Raw genomic sequence first — 23,460 nt, forward strand, 5'->3', positions numbered from 1 at the left:
TATATATATATATATATGTATATATCTACCTAGAATTCCGATTTTTTGTCTACGGTATTTTTACCCGAGGCAGAGACACGCAGCAATTGTCTCAAATCATTTATCAATCCATTTGATTATACATATATATCCTGTATACATACATGTATGCAGATGCTTACTATTTAATTCGAGTCAAGAGCGAGATCTGTGTACCAAACAAGGAATCGTGGAGACGAGAGACGAAAGCTCTGATAAAACCAATTCAAGCTTTACAACAATACAACTACACTTTGTATTTACTGGTTCAAAGTTCTTAAATTGCTACCACTGCAGTATTCAATTTCAATTCCTTAATACATAGTGGGAGATTTTTGCTCTCTTTACCGTCCTCATTACATGACCTCCTATATTTTTTTCTATACAACATTATTCTACAATAATCCGTGGGTTTTAGCGTTGTGTTATCTAAGATTGATACCCCGCGGAGCGTGAGTATTTCTGAAAAATTTTCTTCCATAAGTTTCCGCTAAGGCCCAATGTCATATCGCGATTCCGTACAAGCGGACAGATATAGGTATTCACAACGGCTATGTTATGTATTATCCATATTGATTTTTTATGATTTACACAAAAACCGACCTGTATAATGATATGGCAACAACATTCTGCGGTAATGCTGTGTGTAGTGTAGATGATTTAGCCTCATTATATAACCGTTGTAAATTTAGTTTCAAAGTGTTTATTAATAAGTTCAAATATGTTCAAATTTACATCGTAGGTAGATATTACACTATATGGAAAATTGCGTTCGTTTACTTTCGTTTACATTTACTTTTGTTTTTGTTTGCTTGTCTGTTTTTTGTATTCGTATTTTTACTTTTTTAAATTAATGAATTTTTCTAATTAATAACATTTCCGCTCTTCACCCATTCTCTTTTTATCTCGTTGTTAATATTACTTTCGCTCCTTGTTTCCGTTTCTCGTCATCTGCCTTTCCCTTTTTTCCTTCGCATTCTCTTTCTGTTTTTCTTCCACTTGCCGTTTAATCGTTCTATCATGTCTTCGTATTCTTGATGGTTAGAAATGGGATCCAACAATATTAACCGCACTATACATTTATACAAACTTGTCAATCTCTTGACCACGATACATCCCTCATTTTTAACTACCAATGTATTGTAATTATTATCGGTATAGCTGATTACTGAAATCGGTCGTATTGTGGACTTGCCCCGGCTCGATATACGACGCTTTCCATGCACGTATCAAAATGTCCGCGTAAAATGTAACTTGGTATAAACAACATCAACCAACACTCCATTCAGAAGAGCAAACTTTTAGGGTTTGCTTCAACTATACGTAAGAATGAAGTAATTCTATTTATTCGGCACTGTGCAATTGGTGCACGATTAATGCAATGTCGAAGCGTTCGTAAATGGATGGATCCACCGCCGTCACTGATGGTCCATTATGGATCCTGGTTTGAGCCTTGGGGAGGGTCACCGTTCTGGGGGACTGGTGACGCCGACCTCACATTCGATACAGTACTTTGAAGTGAATGAGTTGGTGATGAAGATTCTGGTTCTGGATGGAGTTGCTGAGGGTCATGCTGTGGTTGTTGCTGCATCTGTTGCTGCTGCTGCAGTAGTTGTTGTTGCTGGTCTTGTTGTGGTGGTTGTTGTTGCTGCTGCTGTTGTGGTTGTTGTTGTTGCGGTGGCTGCTGTTGTCGCTGTTGTCGCTGCAGAACACATTGCCTCAACGCATCATCCAGATCACGTTCAGTTTCATGTTCGTAGTGACGGCTACTACACACACACACACAACACACATAAAAATATGAAATTATAGTTCAAAACATTTGAAAAACGAATAAAGTATTCAACTGTAATTATGAAACACGTATCATATAGTGCTATGTGTATTGGTATGTGTTTATATTGGTTTCTAGTTGAATGCAATTAGTAAGGCAGCAATGCAATAGCTGTACATGAAAAATTAAGTTAAAATTGTGCTGAAATCGAAGAATTGAGTCATATAAGGATAAAGTCACATTTCGTTCAGAGAACGTATATGTATGTGTTTACTTTTGCAGTAAACTTGTCCATTTTTTAGCTCTACTAGCCCCATCATTAGTCTCTATAAAAATGCCTGCAGTACACATAAGTAACTCCACATTGAACAAGTAGTTTGCACCAAATGTAAAGTGCTTCATAGGTGTCCCACTACAGGTTGCTGTTCAAAAAATGTTTAATAAACACATACGTCTCCTGAATACATCTTGAGACGCGAGTTTTGGTACGATAGATGATATAATGGGGTTGCAAAAAGCGAGTATTCCCAGTTACTTGCTCATAGATGTATTGCGAAGTACTTTAAAAGTCGACTCACGTCCAATAAAATTTTTTTACATGCCTCCTTCTAACGGCATTTCTTGGAGTTTGCAAGTCATGCGATAGTTGTGCCAGGCGTGATAGCTGCACGTACTGCTGTTGCTGCTGTTGCTGTTGCTGCTGCTGTTGCTGCTGCTGTTGCTGCTGCTGTGCATATCTTTCTGCATCATCGGTGGCTTCTTCACTGGCATCTTCAACCTCTTGTCCGTCATCAGGGCACAATTCGTATGCTTGCTCAAGTGTCTTCTTAGCGCTATTGCTACGCTCCAAAAAGTAACCATTCGTCGATTCATTGGACTGTGCAGGTGGTGACCAATTATTATAGGCATACTGCGCATTTGATGTATATGGTCTCTGCGAAATTACACAAGATAAAACGAGAAAAAATTAATTATAGTGAGCAACTTATTTCATAAGACCCACAAATAAGCCAGTAGGCAGAAAATGATATTGTGTCTAGTAGCGTTTTCAACTGGATTTTGCAGATTCAACCAGTAGCAAGGCTGAGTTGTAGTCAGTTACCGCATCTTTTTTCACACACAAATTGAAGCTCTCAATATGAGCCTTTGAGTTCATCAGTTATGTACGTAAAGCATGACATGTGTCTCTCATGGATGCATAACCACCATTACCATGAATACAACTGAATGAACTCACACAACATCATCATAGATTATTACCTGGAATTCCTTACTTCTAGTAATCAGATAAAAAATAGAAATGTAATTATTTGATCTCTCAAAACCTTGTCAAGTTCTTCTTGTAACCATCTGATAGCAAGCGTCCACTTTCGTTTCAATTCTGGATGGAGGTGTAAGAGCTGATGTGCTGGTGCGCATTTACTGAACAACTGAACCATACATTTAATGCATTGATAAGCTCGTTTTTGATAGTGATTCTTGCTACGTTGTATGGTCTCGAAAAGGCCCTCTCTCTCTTCAGGTACTCCTGTAAGAAGTAATCTTTTACATACAAATAGTTTTGTGAAGGTCGCATAAAAAAGTGCAAATGTTCACATGCATCATTGGTAGATCCTTATACCCAACCATGCTCTACATAGTTTTGTAGCTTGTTATTGTGCCAGAAACAGTTTAGGGTGCCCTGGTATAATTCTGGTCTTGAGTATAAATAATAATTTTTGTGAGTAACTTTAATTCTATACATGGATGAATACCGTCATTACCTTTCAAAGCATTGTGAACACGATGAGTCTGCCACGAGTCTTCAATAAGTAACATGGCTAGCAGAAGATCTGTGTGATGCCTCAACTCGTGAGTGTAGGCAAAGCCAATTTGCCATAACAATTCGCTGAGTACAGTCCTAGAAAGGTGTGGATTCTCCCAGCAACAGTACTGCAGAAGTTTTACTGTGTCTTCAGTAACATTTGCATCCTCAATAAGTTTCTTCATGTAACTGTAAAGATGATTGTTATCATAACACACCAAATATTTAAGTTGATATTTGCATCAAATCGGATAGTATTTTAGCGTACAGAAAGAAAAACGTTCATCCCGCATTTCTTTAAACTTGTCAATTTGAAACAATTACTAATAATTATTAATTTTTCATTGAATAATAATAATTTCGATTCATTATTATCCCAGACAATGCTTCATTACCTTGTTCTGACGAAGAGTATCTCAGCCGCCTGCGGCTGTATTGGCATAAGGTAGTCCGGCTGGCACGATGGCTCACCATATGGATTTGGCAATGGAGCTGCAGTATAACTCGACTGCGTCCTAGACGATACATCACAGCATCGCAGTAACATACTTACAACTTGATGCAGCTTTGTCAGTTCGGGATACTGATATTTTATTGTAGGTCCAGGTCCCTCATCTATTGCCACCAACATGAACGTTACTGGCACATTTAGCTAAAATACAGCAATAGCAGATGCATAATTAGGATGATTACAAAATATAAGAGTACATTCATAGTTCAATCACGATTCAAATCGATTGTAAGTCAATTTTTTTCATAAAACGGATAGTATTCTCTAATTCAGTCAGGTATAAGATTTCCATTCCTAGGATATGATTACCTTGAGCAGCTGTGCTTTTTCCGCAAGACCGAGGCTTGCATACATATGAAATAGAGAGAAATAATGGGGTAGATAACGACCATGATCAGAGACCTCTCGATGAAGTAGTGATAAAACTGCATGTAAGAGGTGGTCACTGAGAGTTGCCGTAGGATCCAACAATATCGCTGCAAATAAAATAGTACGTAAATTGATGAGACATCCTATTCATAAAGTTAAACAAAAGATTCAGGAATAAAAGCTTACTTGGAGCATTAAGACTAGGTGGCACGCAGGGACCGTCCTGCAGTGAGAAATGAGCGAGAAATACCAATATCTTCAAGAAAGCTGTTCGTACCTCAGTACTGGGGCAGCTTAGTAGATATTCACAGAATCTATAACTCATTTAAACGAAGATATTATTCAAAGCTATTGATACATAGATCTATGACTCGTATAATGGCATGAGTGTCTACATTGAAACATCAAATACAATATAATCAAAATCCCCATAAAGACGATTAAAACCACACGTTGCCAAAGAAGCAGGACCCCAGAAGCAAAAATAAAAGAACAGGGACAATATTGATTTAGAAAATAGCTTTTGCATAGTAGTGGTAGAAAAAAACTTTTTTAAACCTGTGGGGGTGGTTGAAGAGGACGTTGTGGGCGAACCATGAACGAACTGCCTTACTACCACGCAGATGATGACAGAGAATGTCATACCAATCCGTAGCAGCTCCTCTAAGAGTTTTCTTCGTGTGAAAACCGGTATAAAACAAAAATCGTGACGCTAACTGCACAGATAGCATCGCAAGTTCCTCTGATTCAGGGCTCTGTAAAAAGCAAAACATTCATCTAATTTGACAAGCATGGATGATACGCAGTATATCTGTAATACACATGCACAGTACTCATTGAACATTACCGCATGGCAGTCACATAGCAGTAGTAAAAACTTACAAGTCTGTCATCCATATTCAGCCGGTTTACTGTATGTGGATTGCAGGATACCAACTTTCTTATGAATTGAAAATATTCAGCACTAAATTGATTTCGATTGTGCATAAATTTAATGTTCTGCTTCCTCACACTGTATTCAATCGCAGGTGGCATCTTCATCACACCGAGCTTGGTATCTATGGATAAAAAAATATTTGCACCATGGAAAAGGTCATTTCTCAATTTCTGTATTTGTAATAACATCTGTGTCCCTGTGGACCGGAGGTAGGTATTTGGCCGGAGGGATGAATACGGGATTATCCAAGTTTTACAATTTTTCACAAAAAATTATATAATATTACAGCAAACCACTCACAGAGGGACAACTCGTTGACACTTTTCATCAGAGAATTTTCTTCAACATCTAATCTTGTGTAAAAAAGCATATATGCGTTCCACCATCGTTTTTGCCTTCTGTAGCTCATTCGTTTGAGCATATGGTCAAACACTTCACCCATGTAATCACCACCAAAACACTGAGTTTTCATCTCTTCTTCTTCTTCCATCTTGCACTCAGTTACTTCACCATCATCAAATTTGTACCATTTTGCAGTCCCATCATTTTGCCTGAATTTGGAATAAAAATCATGCCCAGCATAAATTGACCAATGCAGAAAAGAAAAATATGTTAATGATTCTTTGATGTACATAAGTATCAATAAAGCACACCTGTGTAATACGTATGAGTAGTAATGACCACCGCTTGCCTGCCCACTGTGAACGACTATTCCACTCAACTGATACTTAGTACAAGTTCCTCTATTTGCTTCCTCAAAATCACAGTCAATTACCTCACCTTCTAACTTAGCAAGTCCCGAAACCGTATATGGTTCCATATCTAAATCTCTTGGGAACTCAAAGTAGTCGTTAAATTTGATCGCACAAACCCTTTCGAAGTCATATTCGAATCTCTTCAATTGAATTGCCAATATTGGTGGAAGCTTTTTCACGCATAACCGTTTGACAGTTACAACCTGCAACAGCAGTGATGGTTTTATCCACTGAACTGTAATACAATTGGAAAGCTCACTGAGTTGGTAGGGTTTCAGCGAAGAGAGATAGCTCGGAGGTGAAGTGATGTCTTTTTCTACTAGCTACTGCGCATGCGTGGCACAGTCTAAAAAAAATTGTTATGTTACTGATTTAAGTGAAGTAAACGCATGCACAAAGGTTGTATAAGCTTTTTGAAAGACTGTACCAGTGCAAGAGAGACATTACTTCACCTCCGAGCTATCTCTCTATGCTGAAAACCAGCCATATACTGAGCCATGCAGTAAGCGTTCCGGTTGTATTATAGTTCAGTGGTTTTAGCAATGGGTATAAATGAGAATCATAGTTCCGAATGGGGCATATGAGGAAGTGAAAAAACATTTAAGTAAATAGAAGGCAGCAATTACAGAATATTCATAAAAAATGTACCTTTTTGTTGCACTTGTCGCAATGATATGCGTCAGCTCCTTCAAGAAGCTCACCTTTAACATACTGTTCTAAAGAGTCGAGCAAATTGCTATGATTTCTGATATCTACGCTAATGACACTGAACGGCTCCTCTTTTGAGTACCTTAAAAAGAATTGTCCACATTCAATAGTTAGCGAGGGAAGTAAAATACTAATGATATCAATTTACAAGATCGACACCATACCTGTGGGGACAACCCTTGCAGATCTTCTGATCACTGTACGAACCACCTAATATTTTGCCCATTATCTGTTCGTGTCCGAGTGCTTTAAGTGCTTCGTCCAAACTCTCAACCAAACTCATAAAGAACTCGACTGCATCTTGCTGCTCCCTCAGATTGACGGGCTCACCCTGAAGTCTGAAAATGTAATGAGACTTAGAACATCCAAAATATGATATAACAACCAACAAAACTGATATAGTAATAAATAGTCACTACAGTGTACTACACTTATAAAATTTATATATGTGTGTGTGTATGGTGTGTTTTACTTGAAATGCTTCCATAGGCCACGGGGTATATAGTACTGAAGTTTGCTGTAAGCCAGATGACCAAATATTGCTTGGACATGTTTGAGGATGCCAACGTTATACTCTTTCCTGGATTCATCTGCACCGCATTTCTCCTCATTTGTGTCATTGTCATTTGCCTCAACAGTTTGTTCCCCCTCTGCCCTCTCTTCGCCAGAAAAATCTTCATTTATGTCTGTTGCAGCACCTTCAGCCGCCAATAGACCCACCCTTATGCTTTCTACCATGTACAGCTGTTGTAGCACTGAATTCATGTAGCATGTAGCCCCAGCGTTTTTCAAGCCTACAAACCCCTTAGTGGGCCTCGGCCCTACCGGTGGCAGGTAGTCCCATTCAACGAGTGGGTCGTCTCTTTCCGAATAAAACATGTCTGTAAGCATAGTGACTAGAAGTTTCATGTTTGGCACACAGCCTACACAGAGACCGACGAGCAAATCCAACGCAGCACTTGTAGACAGTGGACTTGAGCACACAGGTGATGTCTGTGGTGAACAAAGTTCACCCGTTCCACAGAGTTGAAGCATCAGCCTTGAAGCCGGAAACACAAAGTCCTCCACCAACTCCTGCATTAAGGATCAGTAAATGAGAATGCGTGTGAAATACACAAGCGTGAGACATAATATGCAACAATTCAACATTTGAGGAAGTGTCTAATGGTGAAATCGATTTGCAAAAAAGTGCGTGCCGAGTGCAGTATTCCGAGTTTTCTAGCCTTTCCATTATCTGAAAACTTTGAAATTTGCACTCATTACACACTTTTTCTGCGAGTAGAGTTCACCCTAAAGTAATAAAAATAACGTTCTACCTTTATTAGATTAACGCCACGTTTTTCATCCGAGCCCAATTCGTACTTTTTACCTGGCGGTAAGAAAGAGAGCAATTCCTTGGCCAGGCCAAGATGACCTTCAAGAACAGCTTCTTCAGTCTGACTCTCTCCAGTCTCCCTGACTCTATCCCTTACTTTCTTTAACCAAGCAATTTCGTTATTCAGCAGGGTTTCTGCGGTAGATAGTGGACACCCTGCCACATGAGCATAGTTCAACAATCTGCAGAGGAGCTAAAAGTGAAACAGGGAACACGTTGTTTAAAATATACGTTACGTGATACCTGTGCAGATTCAAAATTTGCATGAACTCAATCAATTTGACATACGGCAACATAACATTAAAAAAATGCCCATAAACTAATTGTTTCTCCTAATACCCGTCATCCCACGCGTATAGACACACATACGTGCAGAATACGAGCAGATGTACACATAGGTTACATAGAATCTAACCATTTCTCAAATGGTGAACGCCAAGTTATGATAGTTAGAACCCAACAGCCCAAGTATACACAGCAAATATCACAATAATTACCTGAAAGTATTCTTGGCTTTGTTTTGCATATTCTACCACCGTTGTATTGAGAACACTAAAGAGGAGAGTGATGGTAAATTGGAGTTGTTGGTGACCACTGCTGCACCAGGTGGATATCAGTAAAAATTGATCAGCAGCGGCTACCCTCACTTCCCGCGATACACTCAACAGGACAAGATCTATCAAGAACGTTTGCCACATCTCATGTCTTGTGAGATTTTCGAGTGCACTGGGATTTAACACCAACGCTATTGCCAGTACTTCCAGTGCTTCCTTACATACTGTGGACAATTGCTTAACGTTAACAAAAGATTATGATGCAGCAAGTTAGTTAATACATGGTATTTGTGTGCAACATTGATTGAAGAATAAGCAAATGATTTGGAAGGATAACGTTTTTACCCAGTTCATCCTCAATGTCTGGTATTCTCTGCTCTTTCTGGCAGGTCTCATGCACTGCATGTAACACCTCTGTAGAGGCATTAACGTTGGTCAAATTTCCGGTAGATGAAGCCCAAGCCAACCGTACAATTGCACGTATAGTTGCAATGTCTGGTAGGTCCCAAGATAATGCTTGAACAAAAAGCTGCCGACATCTATCAGACTCAGTTCCCCCTGATAACATCTGGTCAGCCAGATGCTGAGCGAGCTTCGCTGCAACGCTTCGTAACATATGCTCTGTATTTTGATTTGGAACACTGTGCAGTGCCTGTTTCAACACAGCTATTGGCCCACGAACGCCATTATTATGATTATCATTATTTTCATGATTTTCCGGATTAGATGATTGTTGCTGCACGACTTCATCGATAACACGCACCATCACGTTTCCGACTACAGTCAGTAATAATTTGCACAATTTCAAAACAGTCAGATACGCGGCTCGTTTGGTTGACTCATCAGCATTTGGAAGAAATTTGTTCTTGGTGAGCATGTCTAGAATGACACTGGCTTCTCCACTTTTAATGAAATTGTATTGAAATTCGAAAGCTCTATCCGACATTGGGTCTAGTGCAGGCATCAGAAGCGCATACAATACCTGAAAGAATTGATAATATTGATATACAAAGATACATCCATTGGTATCACTATGCAACACATATGCCAGGAGTTTTGGTGTTATGAGATAAAATGCATACCATCATATTGTATAAGACTTGGCTAGGACTGCTAGCAAAAAATAGGCAGTCAACATTGGTGTTTTCTTCATTGCAGTGGTGACTTTGGGAGGCATCATCGTCAGAGCCTCTGTAACGGCCAAAAAACCATTGAAGACGAGCTACTGTTAATGTGTCAGGCGGTACCAGTGCCAAAATATTACGGGCACCATCACGAAGCTGGGGATATTGCAGGCTACATCCAAGGTCAGAAAGTTGGAAGAAAAATGCAGCATGTTGAGGGCACTGCGAGATTACCTACACAGATAGGGGAAAAGTAATTTTATATGAAATACCTAAATATGTGTATTCACTTACACATTTTTTCAGGACGAATACAAATACTCACCACACCAGGTAGGTTATTTTCTGCTTCCAAATTTGGCCCATCGTACGGATGATGAGGTGAACTGGTTGAGCTATCAGAACTACTTTCAGGGGAACTAGGTATGTTGCTATTGATCTGACTCAATTTAGCTGACAACAACTGTAATGACGAAAAACAGAGCTGAATTATGATATAAGTCACATATTGGAATGTGAAGTAGAAGCATGACTAGAACAATGGCATTGCAACTGGGTTAACAGCTGATCAGTTTAGTTAAACTATATGAACGGAAAGAGACGAAAAACTTCTTATAAGTGATTCGACTTATGTTTAGGTACGTTGAGTTAATACAGAGTGACATATATGTTGAAAAATGATTTTTATAATTAAATACGACCTGGTCACTGTAGTATATTTTGTTGCCATAAGATGGCATTCTTCGATATTTCAGATCACAATTTCTTAACGATTATTATTTTAATCAGAAATTAAATAGAAGTTTAATCGATGAATTATAACAGTGAGTATTTACCAGGCACTAGACCTTTTATGATAACAAGAAAACAAATATACTAATTTTAAAAAAACAGTCATTATATGCACACAAACCATTTTGTCTCTTAGCGGCAGTTGACAAAGTAATTTCCTGTCATCGGCTTGCTCAAGAGGTTCTCCATTAATAAACAAATCTAGTTTAACGTTGGTACCACTAGCTTTGATTCTTCGTAGCACTTGGCGCCTTAAGGAAGCAAGTGTATCTTTGGTGTGTGTAAAAATATCTATGTCATCAACATTACGACCAGGACTAGCGAATCGAATTACCAAAGATAAATGCTTCCCACGAACTGCTCTGTAAACATATACACAATTATTCGTGTATTCTCTGTTTCTCTGTAATTTTGAAAACTTTTTGCAACACAGAATGCACAACTCGTATTGGAAACGCTTGTGATTGATGGTGGTGCAAGAAACATGCTCGTCATGTAACTTATAAGCAGTCCGAGTCAAAATTCAAGTGCTTCACTTCAAACATTGCAAATCACTCAATTTTGATTCTGCACGCAAATATTGATCTGAATAAACACTTAGAAGGATCAGTTATAGCAATAGACGGACTGACAAGTGTGATATTAAGACTGTATAAATAGGGTTTTGAAATAACCACCGGAGTGCTTACGTTGATTCAAGCGTCATGAATACCATATTGTTCGTAATATAAGTCAAGGTTTTTGGTGCTGGATATGCTCAACTTGTGTACAGAATTGAGCTCAAAGGTATGTTTAAAGAAAAATTACTGAAATAAATTCTCAGAGTCAGAATTTACCTTATATCCAGGGTAGAGTCATACTCAGAACAATGCGGTATCTAGTATGTGTGCAGTGACTAAAAAGCAAATACTTTGCTACCAACCGTACGTTGGTATTTGAAAAATAACCAGACTCACCGATGCAGTGGTAGAATTTTCCTCTCCCCTGGAAAGGCGGCATCACATTCGTTTAGATACTCTTGGAGTACCATCATCACCCGGCACATTTTCACCGCTTCAATTTGTATCGTGTTAGCTACTTGATCTTCCCGCTCTTCTTTACTGTCGAGGTATACCTTACTTAATACAGAAACGGTATCGTAATGAGCCTTTAACCTGTCTAAACACTCGGCAATGTAAGTTTCGTGAAATGCTAAAACGGAAGCTTGCAACCGTGGCCCCAAATTCGTGTTTACTTCCTTCAGTAGTTCAATCCCTCGATTTGCAATCTCATCGGGACTGTTTGTAACTACCTGTAGATTAAGTATTTATCATGATATTGTTATATGATTTTTCTATTGATTGAATTAATTAATAATAACAGTATTGAAGTAAAACGCAAACTATCAGTGTTGGGATGAAAAAGAAATCATAAATCAATGATTATGTGGTATTGATAATTGCAAGAATCGCGAATAAAAATAACTCAAAATCTCTTCAGAGTTTAACTTACCCGCCATAAATAATCGGTGCCGATGAGATCAACATCATCCATCAAAAATGTCCGCCTTTTTAGTTTCAATTTACCCTCCTTAGAGTTGACAGCTTTAAAAAACCTTTCATAACACTTTATTCCACTCTCTGTTAAGAGAGCAGGGTCCAACTGAAGTATATTATTTTCAAAAAAGTCTTTGTTTATTGCTGGGTCAAGATCAGGTTCTTCACCCATTAACTTTGAAAACCATTTGAAACAGGCTTCTCGATCAGAAACAAATACTGCTTGCTCAGCCAAGCATTGCCATATTTGCTTAGCCTGTTCCGCACATAACCATAACTGGCCATCCTTTAAAATAAACAGAATATTAGCAGTCATTCATCAATAAGTGTATGCAAGTGCTCACAATTCATTGATTACATACCTTAAGTAAGAACCTCAAAAAATTCAGTCTTTCTTGGACTTGAACAATATGGTTATAACGACGATCTGGCATAAACGTAGCAGCATCAATTTCTGGATTCTCCTTCACCATGCGCCGAACTTTGTCCATGTAATTCGTTAAGCTATTTGTAACGAGTATCACAACGGAGTGTTGATTTTGCAAACGCTCTATAACTTCTTGTCTGGAGAGAAAATATCGTGATTGTTCTACAATTTTTTTAACGTCAGCAGTGTATGATATCAACGTATTGTTCCGAATATAAACCGAGGTTTTTTGTCAGTGACACCTCCCAAAATCGTCCTCATTTTATACACGGACGCGTCTTATGTACAGGTAATTAAGAAAAATACCCTGAAATACTGTCTCAAAATTGGGAGTCGTCTTACATGCGGGTTCAGTTTATACTCAGAATACGGTAATTGAAAAAAATTTCCACCAAAACAGAAGTGACATTTTTTCATATTCACTATGCATAATCATGCAGTAACTATTTAGGTATCACCATATCCATAGTTACCTATAATACACGAGCTGACTACGCTGACTAACGCCTATGTTTGGGTCGGGCTCGTAGAGGCAACAGATTTCACGTATCTGTTTTAAAGCAGGTAGAGCCCATTTGTCCCCACTCTTTAACTCCTCAACACACTTGTCAAGCCATATTGTTTTTTGGGCATCTCGTTCTTGAGAGCAAGAATAATCCAATATCTTGACATGAGCATTCAACGCCTGGTCCATTATTTCCGTTGGTACCTCGTCAGAGTGCGCGAGATTCCAGAATAGAGTGAGCACCTAAAAATTTTTCAAAGAGCAAGGTCTTGTAAGTGACAAAATAGATTTATCATAAGAAGTGAAACACTCTCTATCGGATTACCAATTATAGGCATCTAGGGCTAACAAAAAATGTAATTGATTCATGTATTATGTACTTCGAACCTTATGTGCCATTACGCCATCCTTGTCATCTTCAGCAAGTCGTCTTATGAGTTCTAAGAGCTTTTCCCGTTGCTTCTTGTTCGCGGTCTTCCAGCTCGACTGAAAAATGTGTACATACAATGATCAGACAAGTTATTCAAGTCATACGGGCACGTAAATGTATATACATGTCGTATACTGTAAAATCAAATGCAAAATATCTAAAGTAAGCACATGGAGATGCAATTGTGATAGATAAATTCACCCACCTGAAAACACTCGAATAAATGATCCAGTTGATCAGCACTAAAGTCCCATGCCAGTTTGGCAAGTAAGTCATGAACATTTTTCACTATGGCCTCGTGCTTACCAGCCTGAGCAGCCCAGACTGCATCCAAGTCTTGGACAGTCAATGCACGCTCCTTGATGATAAATCGAAGAATCTTTTCCAGTTTTTCTACATACTGAGGTTGATGGAGAGAATCTCTCAGAACAATTTCCAACACTCCGTTGTCTTTTATCCATTTCTGAAGTTACAATAATTAAAACAAATATGACAAATGCATATGTAATAACGTACAAACAGAATTCAGAACACGTTCGGACCATAATTATATATGATACAAGCAATCTATATGGGATTAAGCAAGCAACATAAAGAGTAAAACCCAAACATACCGCCATTCTCTCTGCTGTGAGCCATTCTTCTTCATCAAGACCTGGATTCCGATGGGGATAATAGCTTACACTGGCAATTACTTTGTTAACCTCGTTTAAAGCGTTCATTTTCCCATTAAAGGAAGATATTTGCAGAAGTCTCAGTATCATCTTTAGCCTTAATATTTCTAAATTCTTTATCATTTCATCTGGCTGAGGCACACGTGACACCAAACACTTAGTGGCCTTGATTATCGCCGAGATTGCATCATTTTTTGATTCATTCTTTGCTTCCTTTTTCAACTCTTCGTCTGTTAAATTATCCAATATAACTGGAACCATTTCCTGTTCAATTCACAAAATACATATTATAACGTTCCGAGTAATATTTCCAGCGATTTAATTTTTCATGCGAAGAGAAGCAATTATTTATTTTTCTCACGATTGTGAATGAAGTTATATTAGAAACATTTGCCCCAATCTAAGCACTATTTTAAGGACTTTAGAATTTTATATTTTTCCCGTACAATTATATACAAATTATAATGCTCAGAACCATAAGACATGCTTACCACTATGGGCATCAGGTACTTGATGATTGTATGAACTGTCAAAAGTTCGTAACATTGTCCAAAAGGTTTGATCAAAGCGTGGATCACAGGTACTGTCAAATTCCGGCCACTTTGAAACCTCGAGAGTAATATTTCAAATCCATTCAGGCTTCCAAACCTATGAAATATTTACATAATTTTTTACGTATACCCAAATGATCTGATGAAAGATGGAGTGAACATGCAAGATTGCAATTTATGAATCATTTGGTTTACTTCTTTTTTTAATAATTATGAAAGAAGTCAATAAATTAGATAGATACAGGATTTGTTAAAATCAGTGAACAAGGAATATAATACTAAGAGGTGGCGCTAGAGGATCAAAAATTCGACTATTGGTTACAACGTATAAAATGACAAAAACTGACATCTTTTCAAATCTATATAATCTTTCAAACAGCGTAATACCTTGTCCAAGTTGGGAGATGAAAATGTTAACAATTGATATGTATTAACTTACCTGTTTATAAGATCTACAAGCCAACCACGAGGGCTTCTGGGGTCAGATGTAGGCCGAGCATATAGTTCTTCATCTGGGATGTTACTACCTTGTGGTACAGTCTCAGAAGCTCTGGCTGCATTGAATGTGTGAAATCTGAAAATACCAATTCTTCTATCAGGAATGCTCATAACATTTGAAATATTTGATATTCAAAGCACAAGCTACCTGAGAAATATGTGTTTAGGTTATAATTTTAGAATGAAAGAATAACATACTTGTTGTTGGGATTAAACGCCATTGCGAGTAAGTCAAGAAGAGGAAACCAGTCTTCGTCCAGCTTGAGAACACAAAGTTCCACGAGGCGTTCGCAGCTCGCATTTATACAGTTATGTATATTCAGCTTCCAGCTATTCACAGCATCGTCAGTCAAGATTTTGGTGAATGATATTGTCAAACCTTCACGAAAAAAGCGCTGGCACGCTTCACTTTGGACATCTAGTTCTAAAAATTGCAAATAACATTACAATGGGGATGTGAAAAGCAAATATCACACAAGTTATAGTTAATTAATATTTGCATACTTTTGCGGCATAAATCGATGCTGGCTTGCATCAGGCATTCTAATTCCTGTTCAGGTAACACGGGGACCACCCAACGAGGGCTAGATATTTTTTCATCTAGCATTGCTAGCTTAGAACGGGGAAAGTCAGGCTCGCCGCTACGTCTTTCATTACTGTCATCTGCAGGGTTGAGAGTTTCGGCAGATACTTCACTCTGCCCGACATTCTCTGTCAACTGAAGCCCAGACATGGCGTCGACCAATTGTTGAGGCCCTGGTGGGCTATGGATCTATCAATAATATTTGCGGTTAAAATTTCTGTATAAATAACACATCAACCAACTGCTTTTAAGCGTCTTTTATCAATCACTTGTGCCACAGTGAAATCACAGTTAGATAAAATTAGTATTTCTGATCATACTCTGGACTGGAAATCTCTATGAAGATGAAGTTAATAACGCTACTGTAGCGGTGCATGTTTAGGAAAAATCGATAATTTGCACCTTTGTAGCTTTCTGAAATTTAGTAAACCATTATACAGAAAATATAACAGTGATTCTGAAAAACCAACTCCTTGAAAGTCATCCTATAATCGACCAATAATGATTTTCTCCTGATGTATCATTACTAATTTCAACTTCATAAATCTCGTTAAAAACGTTGTATCGTTACGTTAATGTGACTAACTTCCACCTCATGTGATGAGAGCTTATGAAATGTATCAGCTCATTGGTCAATTAGCATACCTGAGCAGTTTGCTGCTGGCTTTCGGGAGGATCTACTCCAACTCCCTGTCCCCTTGTGGCAATTGTCATTTTGCAGCCTTTACTCTGCTCCAATTATCCTATGATCCTTTGGTCCTTTGGATGCCACCACGACAATGAGCATCCGACACATTCAATGGCATTAAATATTATTATATCCTAAAGGCCTTGTTCCACTAGCTGTACATCTACATTATCTAAAATAAGATTACAAAGAAGGGGTGATTTTCAGTAGTTCAAAAATCTTCAAGCAAACTTGCTGATCCCTGTGTGTACCTGAGAATCAGTTTCATGCAATACAATTGGTTCCTACTAAACTAAATACAATCCTTTTGAGAACCAAATGAGAGAGACTGATCATTAATTGCACAATGTTAAACCAGAGTTTACGAGTGTATCAAGGGAAGAAAAAGGGTAGCAACAGCAAATCTCCATCGTTACAGTGACCAACGAGTCGTAGCGACTTGAGCTGGGAGCCTACGTACCCGGGCTCGTTGTATGTCACCGCGACGCGGCTGTCACGCGAGGGTACAAACCGTGAAACCGTCGTGAAGTAAGGTACCCTTCAACATCGTCATTCGGGACGTTACACGTTGGTGTCTATGTCAAACGGATGACTTAGATTACGAGAATCGAACCGGTAAATTAGGAAGACTGACCATTTGCTATGACGTTGCAAAAATATGAATATAGGATAGTATTATGAATTAACAAAGAAACTTTGTCAAAATTTGTTCGCCTAGCCTCGCCACCGGACGAATCAGCTCGCGACTTCTTCGTCAGACTGTCGGTCCTCGTAACGCGTCACAGTAAGATGAAACGAACCACTAACGCCTCGAAAAGCTATCTCAGAATCCCGAGATTTCATCAATTCATCCGTGATGACAAACTTGTCGAGGGTGAACGGCGGTACAATATTTTTCGCCCTATTCACCCGACCGGGTATCCAGACAAAATGGCGACCTTCTTAATGATTGGCACTACGGTGGTGAATATCAAACGTGGTATAACGTGTATCTTTTCACCCTTCTACTTCCCAATTCCCGGATTACAATCACCCCCTGTATCGCGGACGGTTCACCGTACCATATTAGATGGTGATAACGAACCTTTACATAATAAATTGTTGTATAAATTAGTCCTGGCAGTTTTGACGTGACGTTACGAACTCACTGCAAATCTGTAAACACTAAACACGACCGTAGCGCTGCCTTCGCCATCCCCGCCCTGCCCCGACCCGCGGCGTCGTCGCTTGTCTAGCATTGGCGTCACAGCTGCCGCCACCATCGCATTATCGCCGGCCACAAGTTTGCTCTGTGCTGGATGTATTATTTGATGCTTCAGCATTTCAGGAATATTTTCCGGTATCTCCAAGTCCTGGAATTGTTAGAACACACCCGTACATCACCGAGTTAATCTTTCAAGACGTATTCACTTCTAAAACAAGTTTTTTTCTATGATAAATACGACTACATTTTCATCAATCAATGAAATTTAAATTGCAGTCAGAGCTATCACCTGCGTAGCCACTCAAGCGGGAAACAACCCGCGAAACTTTAAATCATCTATTTCGAGCAAGACCTGGGACAATTTGCTTTCTCTCTCCGTAGACCGAAGATATTTCGGTTCTCTTCTCTCGTGGTTTGGTATTCAAAGAGCAAATATACGCATACTACTCGAAAAGATTTCTGTCAGTTATAGATACTAGTCATATACATTGTACATACATCACCATCCAAAATAACTGGACGAAACTGAATGTTTGATTCAAGGATTTTCCCGAATAAGTTGCAGCGTTGGGCGCTGCTCAAAATAGTTTTAACAAATCGGAAGAATTTCACAGTCGATATAAGATATGGGTGTTTGTGAAATTCGTATAATCATAAACAGAAAATACTGCTGTATAGGAATTAATAATTAATTACATTTTCATCACAATATCTATTATTACGTCTCTATAATAGGATTGCGTTTAATAATTTATTTCTCATAAATTTCATTAAACTGTACATAACATTATGAGCAGTTGGTAGGCTCACAAGCGTAGTATATATATGTATAAATGTGAGTGTGCACATGGTGAACAATATTCATTCTTCGGATTGATACATGCAATCCGACTGTTTTGTTGAGATACTTTTGGAAACGGGTTGGTATCATAAAACAAGTTCTTGGAGTTCCTTTAAAAGCTCAGGTTCCTTTTTAATTTTATCCAACTGATTTATCTCCAAGTGCTTTCCAGCCTCCAACTGTCCTTTCAACTTTGTTATTTGATCCAGTTTCTGCAAAACAAAAATACAAACAAATAGGTTTTTTGTTTCAAAAATAATCACATCCTCTCTATTCGCTAACTCACACAATAGCATTGGTTTACTTACGCTTTTGACTTTCTTTATTTTTTTGTTTTTCTCTGGATCGTCTGTGAGGCAAGAATCCGAGTCTGCGACATTATTACTCGAAGGTCCATTCGAACTCGAATTGCTCGGCCTAGTCTGTTGGCACATTGTCGGTATACCTGTTATTGGCGTTGCCGGCGTTGTGGTAGCCACAGTCACCACTCCGGCCGATGCCTCTAATTCTTTCTTGGCTTTCTTTGCTTCCCGCTTCTTTTTTAGCTTCAAAGCAGCTTTAGAAGGATTAGCTGTAAATTAGTTAAATTGCATTAGGTATTCAGATTTACTTGTGATGAATATCATAGTCTACAGCATTGAAAAATACTGTACAATTCGGTATTCTAATAATTGAGTGTATAAACAATAATTCAAGTCATAGCCCAAACCTACTACTTACATTCCGAACTGTTCCTAATGCCCGGTTCGTCTATATCATCATGTAGTTTGAAATTAATAATTTGCCCCCTCGCCGAAGGTGGCCGATATGCTTGTTTCGACGCTGTTTATAATGGGCAGATAAAATAGATAGTTAGTACATTACGAACCACAAATTACAGTGATGTTATCAGCAGGGTGAAATTAAAAATTTTTTACTATATTCTACCAACCTTGAGGTTGACTGGAGGTAATACCTTCCACTGCCCGATAACTGATTGGTTTTTCCTTAAACGTGTTATGAGGATAGGTCTGCCACAGTACCTCCCACAACTCTTCCTGCTTGTTCCACGGCCTCTCATAGAGCAGGGTTCCCGTATAGTGCCAAATTTTAAATCTATGACAGGATATATTATTTACTTACAGTTACTTAAAGGTTAATATGAGTTGCGGTATGTCAGTCATAGAGAAATACTTCTTTATTTGTATCCTACCCATTTCCCATACGAAGCCTTGGAGCGGTAGTTGCAGTGACAAAATGCTCACCGTCAGGTGACCACCGAAGCAACGTCGTATCCGGAGCTTCAATTTTGGCAATAAGTTTCCTGCTTCCAACATCCCAGAGCTCCACACCACCATTCAGATTACCGAACCCAGCCAAAATCAAAAGTTCACAGTAGTCAAGGAATTTTGATTAGTTCATCAAACATGATTATACTTCACCATAAACGTGAAACAGAATAAATTTTCTTAACGCTAAAGAACTGTTAGTAAGTTTCTTGACTATGTGTTATTTGTACAAAATGTCGGATTATCACATAGTACTGCGAGAAATATCTGCAGATTCTCTGCCATTACCAGCACTTCATCAATTATGTAGGAAAAAAAGGATATTGTTCCCATGTGGATTGTAGTATATGCTGTTCCGGTGTTTTGTGCCAAATTCAAAAACTGGTTCACACTTGAGGTTGAATAAAGTAGTTTTAGCTGGCATAAATCCATAAATTACACAAAATTCCACATGCTTCGGAGACCATTCAACACTATGAATTGGCCCTTCCTTCCCTGCAAATGATCACGTTCAATCAGGTTTACAAATGAAAGAGAATCGTTACAAGAATCTAAGCATTTAGACGTATGATTTTGAGAAAGCAGTGTTGCTTACCAAGCATTACCATTGCCGTTTGACCTTTGGTGTCAAGGTAATGTAATGTTTGTTTACCATAGTATGATGCACCCGTTTTGTCTACCTCTGTGCTTGTCATCAATAGGGCACTAGTCCCTCGTTTGTTCCAATATATATCCACTCTATCAGACTGTATCACCGTAAAACGCAAAGGCACATGTAAGTAAATATTTACATTGTAAAAATGTATATCTTATAAGCAGTGATATTTACCTGAAAAAAACTTTTATTAGCCAAAGACTGTGATGCTTCAAATTTAGGGTACTGAAATAGTCGGCCAAAAGAGGGCTGGCCAGATGATCCTGAAAATATATGCATGAAATTACCAAAATTATTGCAGAGAAATCCAGATAATGGTTCACAAATACCGTGAATTTATGGTGAACAGGGAAAATGGAGTAACCAACATAGTTGAAAAAATGATTTTTAACCTCTTGTATGCCATCCGTAATGCAATTGACAAACTATGGACATCTCAATCCATTTTTACGAATGTTAGATTCACATGCACTCGACCTTTCCTGTTTCCCATAAACTCACTATACATGAAAATATAATTTATTTACCTGGCATGTTGCAAAGGACATGATAGGGGGGATTGCCTGTTGCTACACTAAATTTTGCAACCTTAGCCACGCTTATCCTATTCACAACCTTAGAAAAATTGGCATCTTCATAGAAGTTGACAGTGCTATTAACCAGCATACCACATATCCTTTCGTCACTAGACCACTGAAGCTCCCTGGCAATATTTACAGCAACGAATTATCATTAAATGTTGAAATGTATTGCAAACCAATTTGAATTTGTACGTATCATCCTACCCTTACCAATCCATTTGTTTCTTATGAATAAAATCCTTTACCAGCTCGCCATTTTCAGATTTCCATATACACAGGTTTGGACAGCCCTGGGGATTAGCCTGTGATACTAAAACAAGGATTTTGTGTTAGAGATCCTTAAGCATTTGCTACAACATATCAGTGGAATATCAAGTTTCCATATCAAAGTATTTCAATCATTAATCATTAGAATTATGGGATCTGTGTCCATTTGTATATAGTCAATGTCGTATGTGCATGGAAATGAGAATTACGAAATACACAACGTACTTATAAATGGTTCCCAAGTTGCTAGGTACGTTCCTTTGGGTGAGAAATCTATGGCAGAGATCTTAGGCCGTTTAATTTCAGCAACAATTTCCCAATTTTGGGTAGTAGCTATCTTCAGCGATACTCCATTTGTCCAGACGTAGTATCTCCCCTCGGGGCTGAACGCCATGAGTTTACAAGATCTACTGACATCGCGGGGGAAACCACTGACTGGCTCATAGGTTGGTGGACCCTGGCCCAGACTCGTTCCTGTCGAACCTCGCACTGTAAACAAATACGCGTACACATATAAACATTATGTATGCATTGATTCGAGACTCGTGACACCAATCTTTCTGCCTTTTGCACTGCACTATGAAATCTCTCAAGCAGTACGCTCCTGAACATGCTCTACAGATATAGCCTTCGTACGTCTTACGTAGGATTCTCCGGGGAAACATAAGATCAAGATACTGATGAAACAACAGAAAACGCCGGCGAGAATTATCGTAATAATTAGCTGACTTACCAGCGATACAAGGAACGGTCGTGGCCATTTTGTAACTTATATTCTGCCTGTTGCAAAATCCGAGTTAATCCGACATCTTCGGAAATAAATTTGTGCTTGCAGAGCGAGGGTTCCTAAATTTTTATAGATCTTTCTTCTTCCTACCCAATTTGATAAACAAAGATGACACGATTACGGGATTCATGTACGCACACGTATGCATACACATCGTGTTCGTAGTCGAGCTACTGTTGGACCCTACCGGTCTTGAACCATAACTTGCTGTGATCGCCGCGGACAATCCTGGATACGAAAGTCAACAGAAGGTGGCTGCGGCAGCCCAAAGGTTAGAATAAATTCGGCCTACGAATGACAGAGGCTCACCTATCCCAATTATTGGAATATTTTCCCAAAGATACAAACACATTTCATCATATTTCGCTAATCGGATAAATAAATTATACCAATTTCACCCGAGTTACTCGCGAGTATCATTGTTTCTCTGTTTGATCTTATGCGTTTGACGGAGATACGATGATAGCTGAGTGAACTCGAATAAGATTTCAGAACGCAGCTCTGGACGAGTACCTAGGGGAAAATTATTCCGCCGGTAGCCGGTGAGATCAAGCATTTCTAACTGCACTACAATCATCTGCAGACGAACTGTAAACGATTCTATTAATTAGATTAGATTAGATTAATGGTTTGGTGGCTACTCTGATATTAATTACATAACAATGATCGTAACTCCGTGATCGTAACCAAAATGAAATTACCTCTATTTTCCCATCACTCGTCGGATCCCAGCAATATCAGCGCTATTCAGCGTCAGCGAGGTCAATGTACGGATTTTTGATGCCACATCACGATCGTATGCCAGATCAATGTAGAGTTGGGACTCCTTTACTCTGGTCTCCATGTTGAGATAGTCACGGCAGCGGCCACGGCCGTAGATCTTTATACATAAGCCAATTATACAACATGCATTTACCGACCAAATACGTGAAGAATCAAGTTGCAAACCTCTGTTTCGTGTCAAAGAGCGCTACTAAATCACGAACTCGAAAAACACGAGCGTGTGGGTTCACTCTGGCTTCTCTCTAGTCACTGATTTTTATATGGATGCATTCCAATATTAGTTCCCAATGCATTGCTATCAACCATCGTTTATCTCTTTTGCGCTGAGTTCGTGGTTAGCTCTGCCTCTCTGCCTAGTGAGTTTTTAGCGCTGCCACCAAATTTCGGAACGCACTTATATTAGAGCAGCTCCATGTAGATTGGGGAAGCCCCCGGTAGTCGATGGGGGTGCTGCCAGCTATT

At 38.8% G+C, this 23,460-nt stretch overlaps 2 protein-coding genes across 8 annotated transcripts; both read right to left on the reverse strand.

Moving 5' to 3' along the window:
* Positions 1–927: 927 nt before the first annotated feature.
* Positions 928–17,759, reverse strand: LOC124406018 (probable ubiquitin carboxyl-terminal hydrolase FAF-X). Of its 6 annotated transcripts, none has more exons than XM_046881324.1 (33): positions 17,697–17,759; positions 16,570–16,784; positions 15,846–16,113; positions 15,540–15,765; positions 15,283–15,417; positions 14,784–14,940; positions 14,233–14,556; positions 13,824–14,081; positions 13,576–13,674; positions 13,157–13,431; positions 12,619–12,820; positions 12,213–12,542; positions 11,678–12,012; positions 10,843–11,083; positions 10,255–10,392; positions 9,888–10,163; positions 9,151–9,787; positions 8,749–9,029; positions 8,193–8,444; positions 7,349–7,950; positions 7,041–7,214; positions 6,817–6,958; positions 6,067–6,371; positions 5,714–5,964; positions 5,359–5,534; positions 5,035–5,231; positions 4,663–4,790; positions 4,417–4,583; positions 3,992–4,248; positions 3,556–3,785; positions 3,118–3,320; positions 2,466–2,726; positions 928–1,678 (listed from the first exon to the last, which is right to left on the reverse strand). In XM_046881324.1, the coding sequence occupies exons 2-33, from the start codon at positions 16,636–16,638 to the stop codon at positions 1,451–1,453; spliced, it is 7,824 nt and encodes a 2,607-aa protein (XP_046737280.1). In that variant the 5' UTR covers positions 16,639–16,784; positions 17,697–17,759; the 3' UTR covers positions 928–1,450. The 6 variants fall into 6 exon arrangements, with proteins under 6 accessions (XP_046737280.1, XP_046737279.1, XP_046737278.1 ...); XM_046881323.1 differs by having other exon boundaries at positions 928–1,784; positions 2,395–2,726; XM_046881322.1 differs by having other exon boundaries at positions 928–1,787; positions 2,395–2,726.
* Positions 17,760–18,553: 794 nt separating this feature from the next.
* Positions 18,554–22,350, reverse strand: LOC124406020 (eukaryotic translation initiation factor 2A). 2 transcript variants are annotated; one of them, XM_046881326.1, is made up of 12 exons: positions 22,162–22,350; positions 21,654–21,917; positions 21,372–21,471; positions 21,108–21,283; positions 20,755–20,843; positions 20,521–20,671; positions 20,250–20,420; positions 19,850–20,024; positions 19,589–19,752; positions 19,378–19,479; positions 18,966–19,228; positions 18,554–18,869 (listed from the first exon to the last, which is right to left on the reverse strand). In XM_046881326.1, the coding sequence occupies exons 1-12, from the start codon at positions 22,187–22,189 to the stop codon at positions 18,744–18,746; spliced, it is 1,809 nt and encodes a 602-aa protein (XP_046737282.1). In that variant the 5' UTR covers positions 22,190–22,350; the 3' UTR covers positions 18,554–18,743. The 2 variants fall into 2 exon arrangements, with proteins under 2 accessions (XP_046737282.1, XP_046737283.1); XM_046881327.1 differs by lacking the exon at positions 22,162–22,350 and adding an exon at positions 21,993–22,124.
* Positions 22,351–23,460: the final 1,110 nt, after the last annotated feature.

Source organism: Diprion similis, chromosome 4 (assembly GCF_021155765.1).
Source record: "Diprion similis isolate iyDipSimi1 chromosome 4, iyDipSimi1.1, whole genome shotgun sequence".
In the NCBI taxonomy this organism is placed as follows: Eukaryota; Metazoa; Arthropoda; class Insecta; order Hymenoptera; family Diprionidae; genus Diprion; species Diprion similis.

Excerpts from the sequence above, each read along its gene's own strand:
- LOC124406020 (XM_046881326.1), bottom strand. The coding sequence starts at position 22,189 with ATGGCCACGACCGTTCCTTGTATCGCTG. Across the intron at positions 20,025-20,249 it reads CTACAATCCACATGGGAACA|TTTTGATTTTGGCTGGGTTC; the intron begins ATATCCTTTTTT and ends ACTACTGTGAAC. Across the intron at positions 19,229-19,377 it reads CATTAGGAACAGTTCGGAAT|CTAATCCTTCTAAAGCTGCT; the intron begins GTAAGTAGTAGG and ends ACTAATTTACAG.
- LOC124406018 (XM_046881319.1), bottom strand. The coding sequence starts at position 16,638 with ATGACAATTGCCACAAGGGGACAGGGAGTTGGAGTAGATCCTCCCGAA. Across the intron at positions 9,788-9,887 it reads AAGTCTTATACAATATGATG|GTATTGTATGCGCTTCTGAT; the intron begins GTATGCATTTTA and ends CAATTCTTTCAG. Across the intron at positions 8,445-8,748 it reads AAAGCCAAGAATACTTTCAG|CTCCTCTGCAGATTGTTGAA; the intron begins GTAATTATTGTG and ends TTTCACTTTTAG.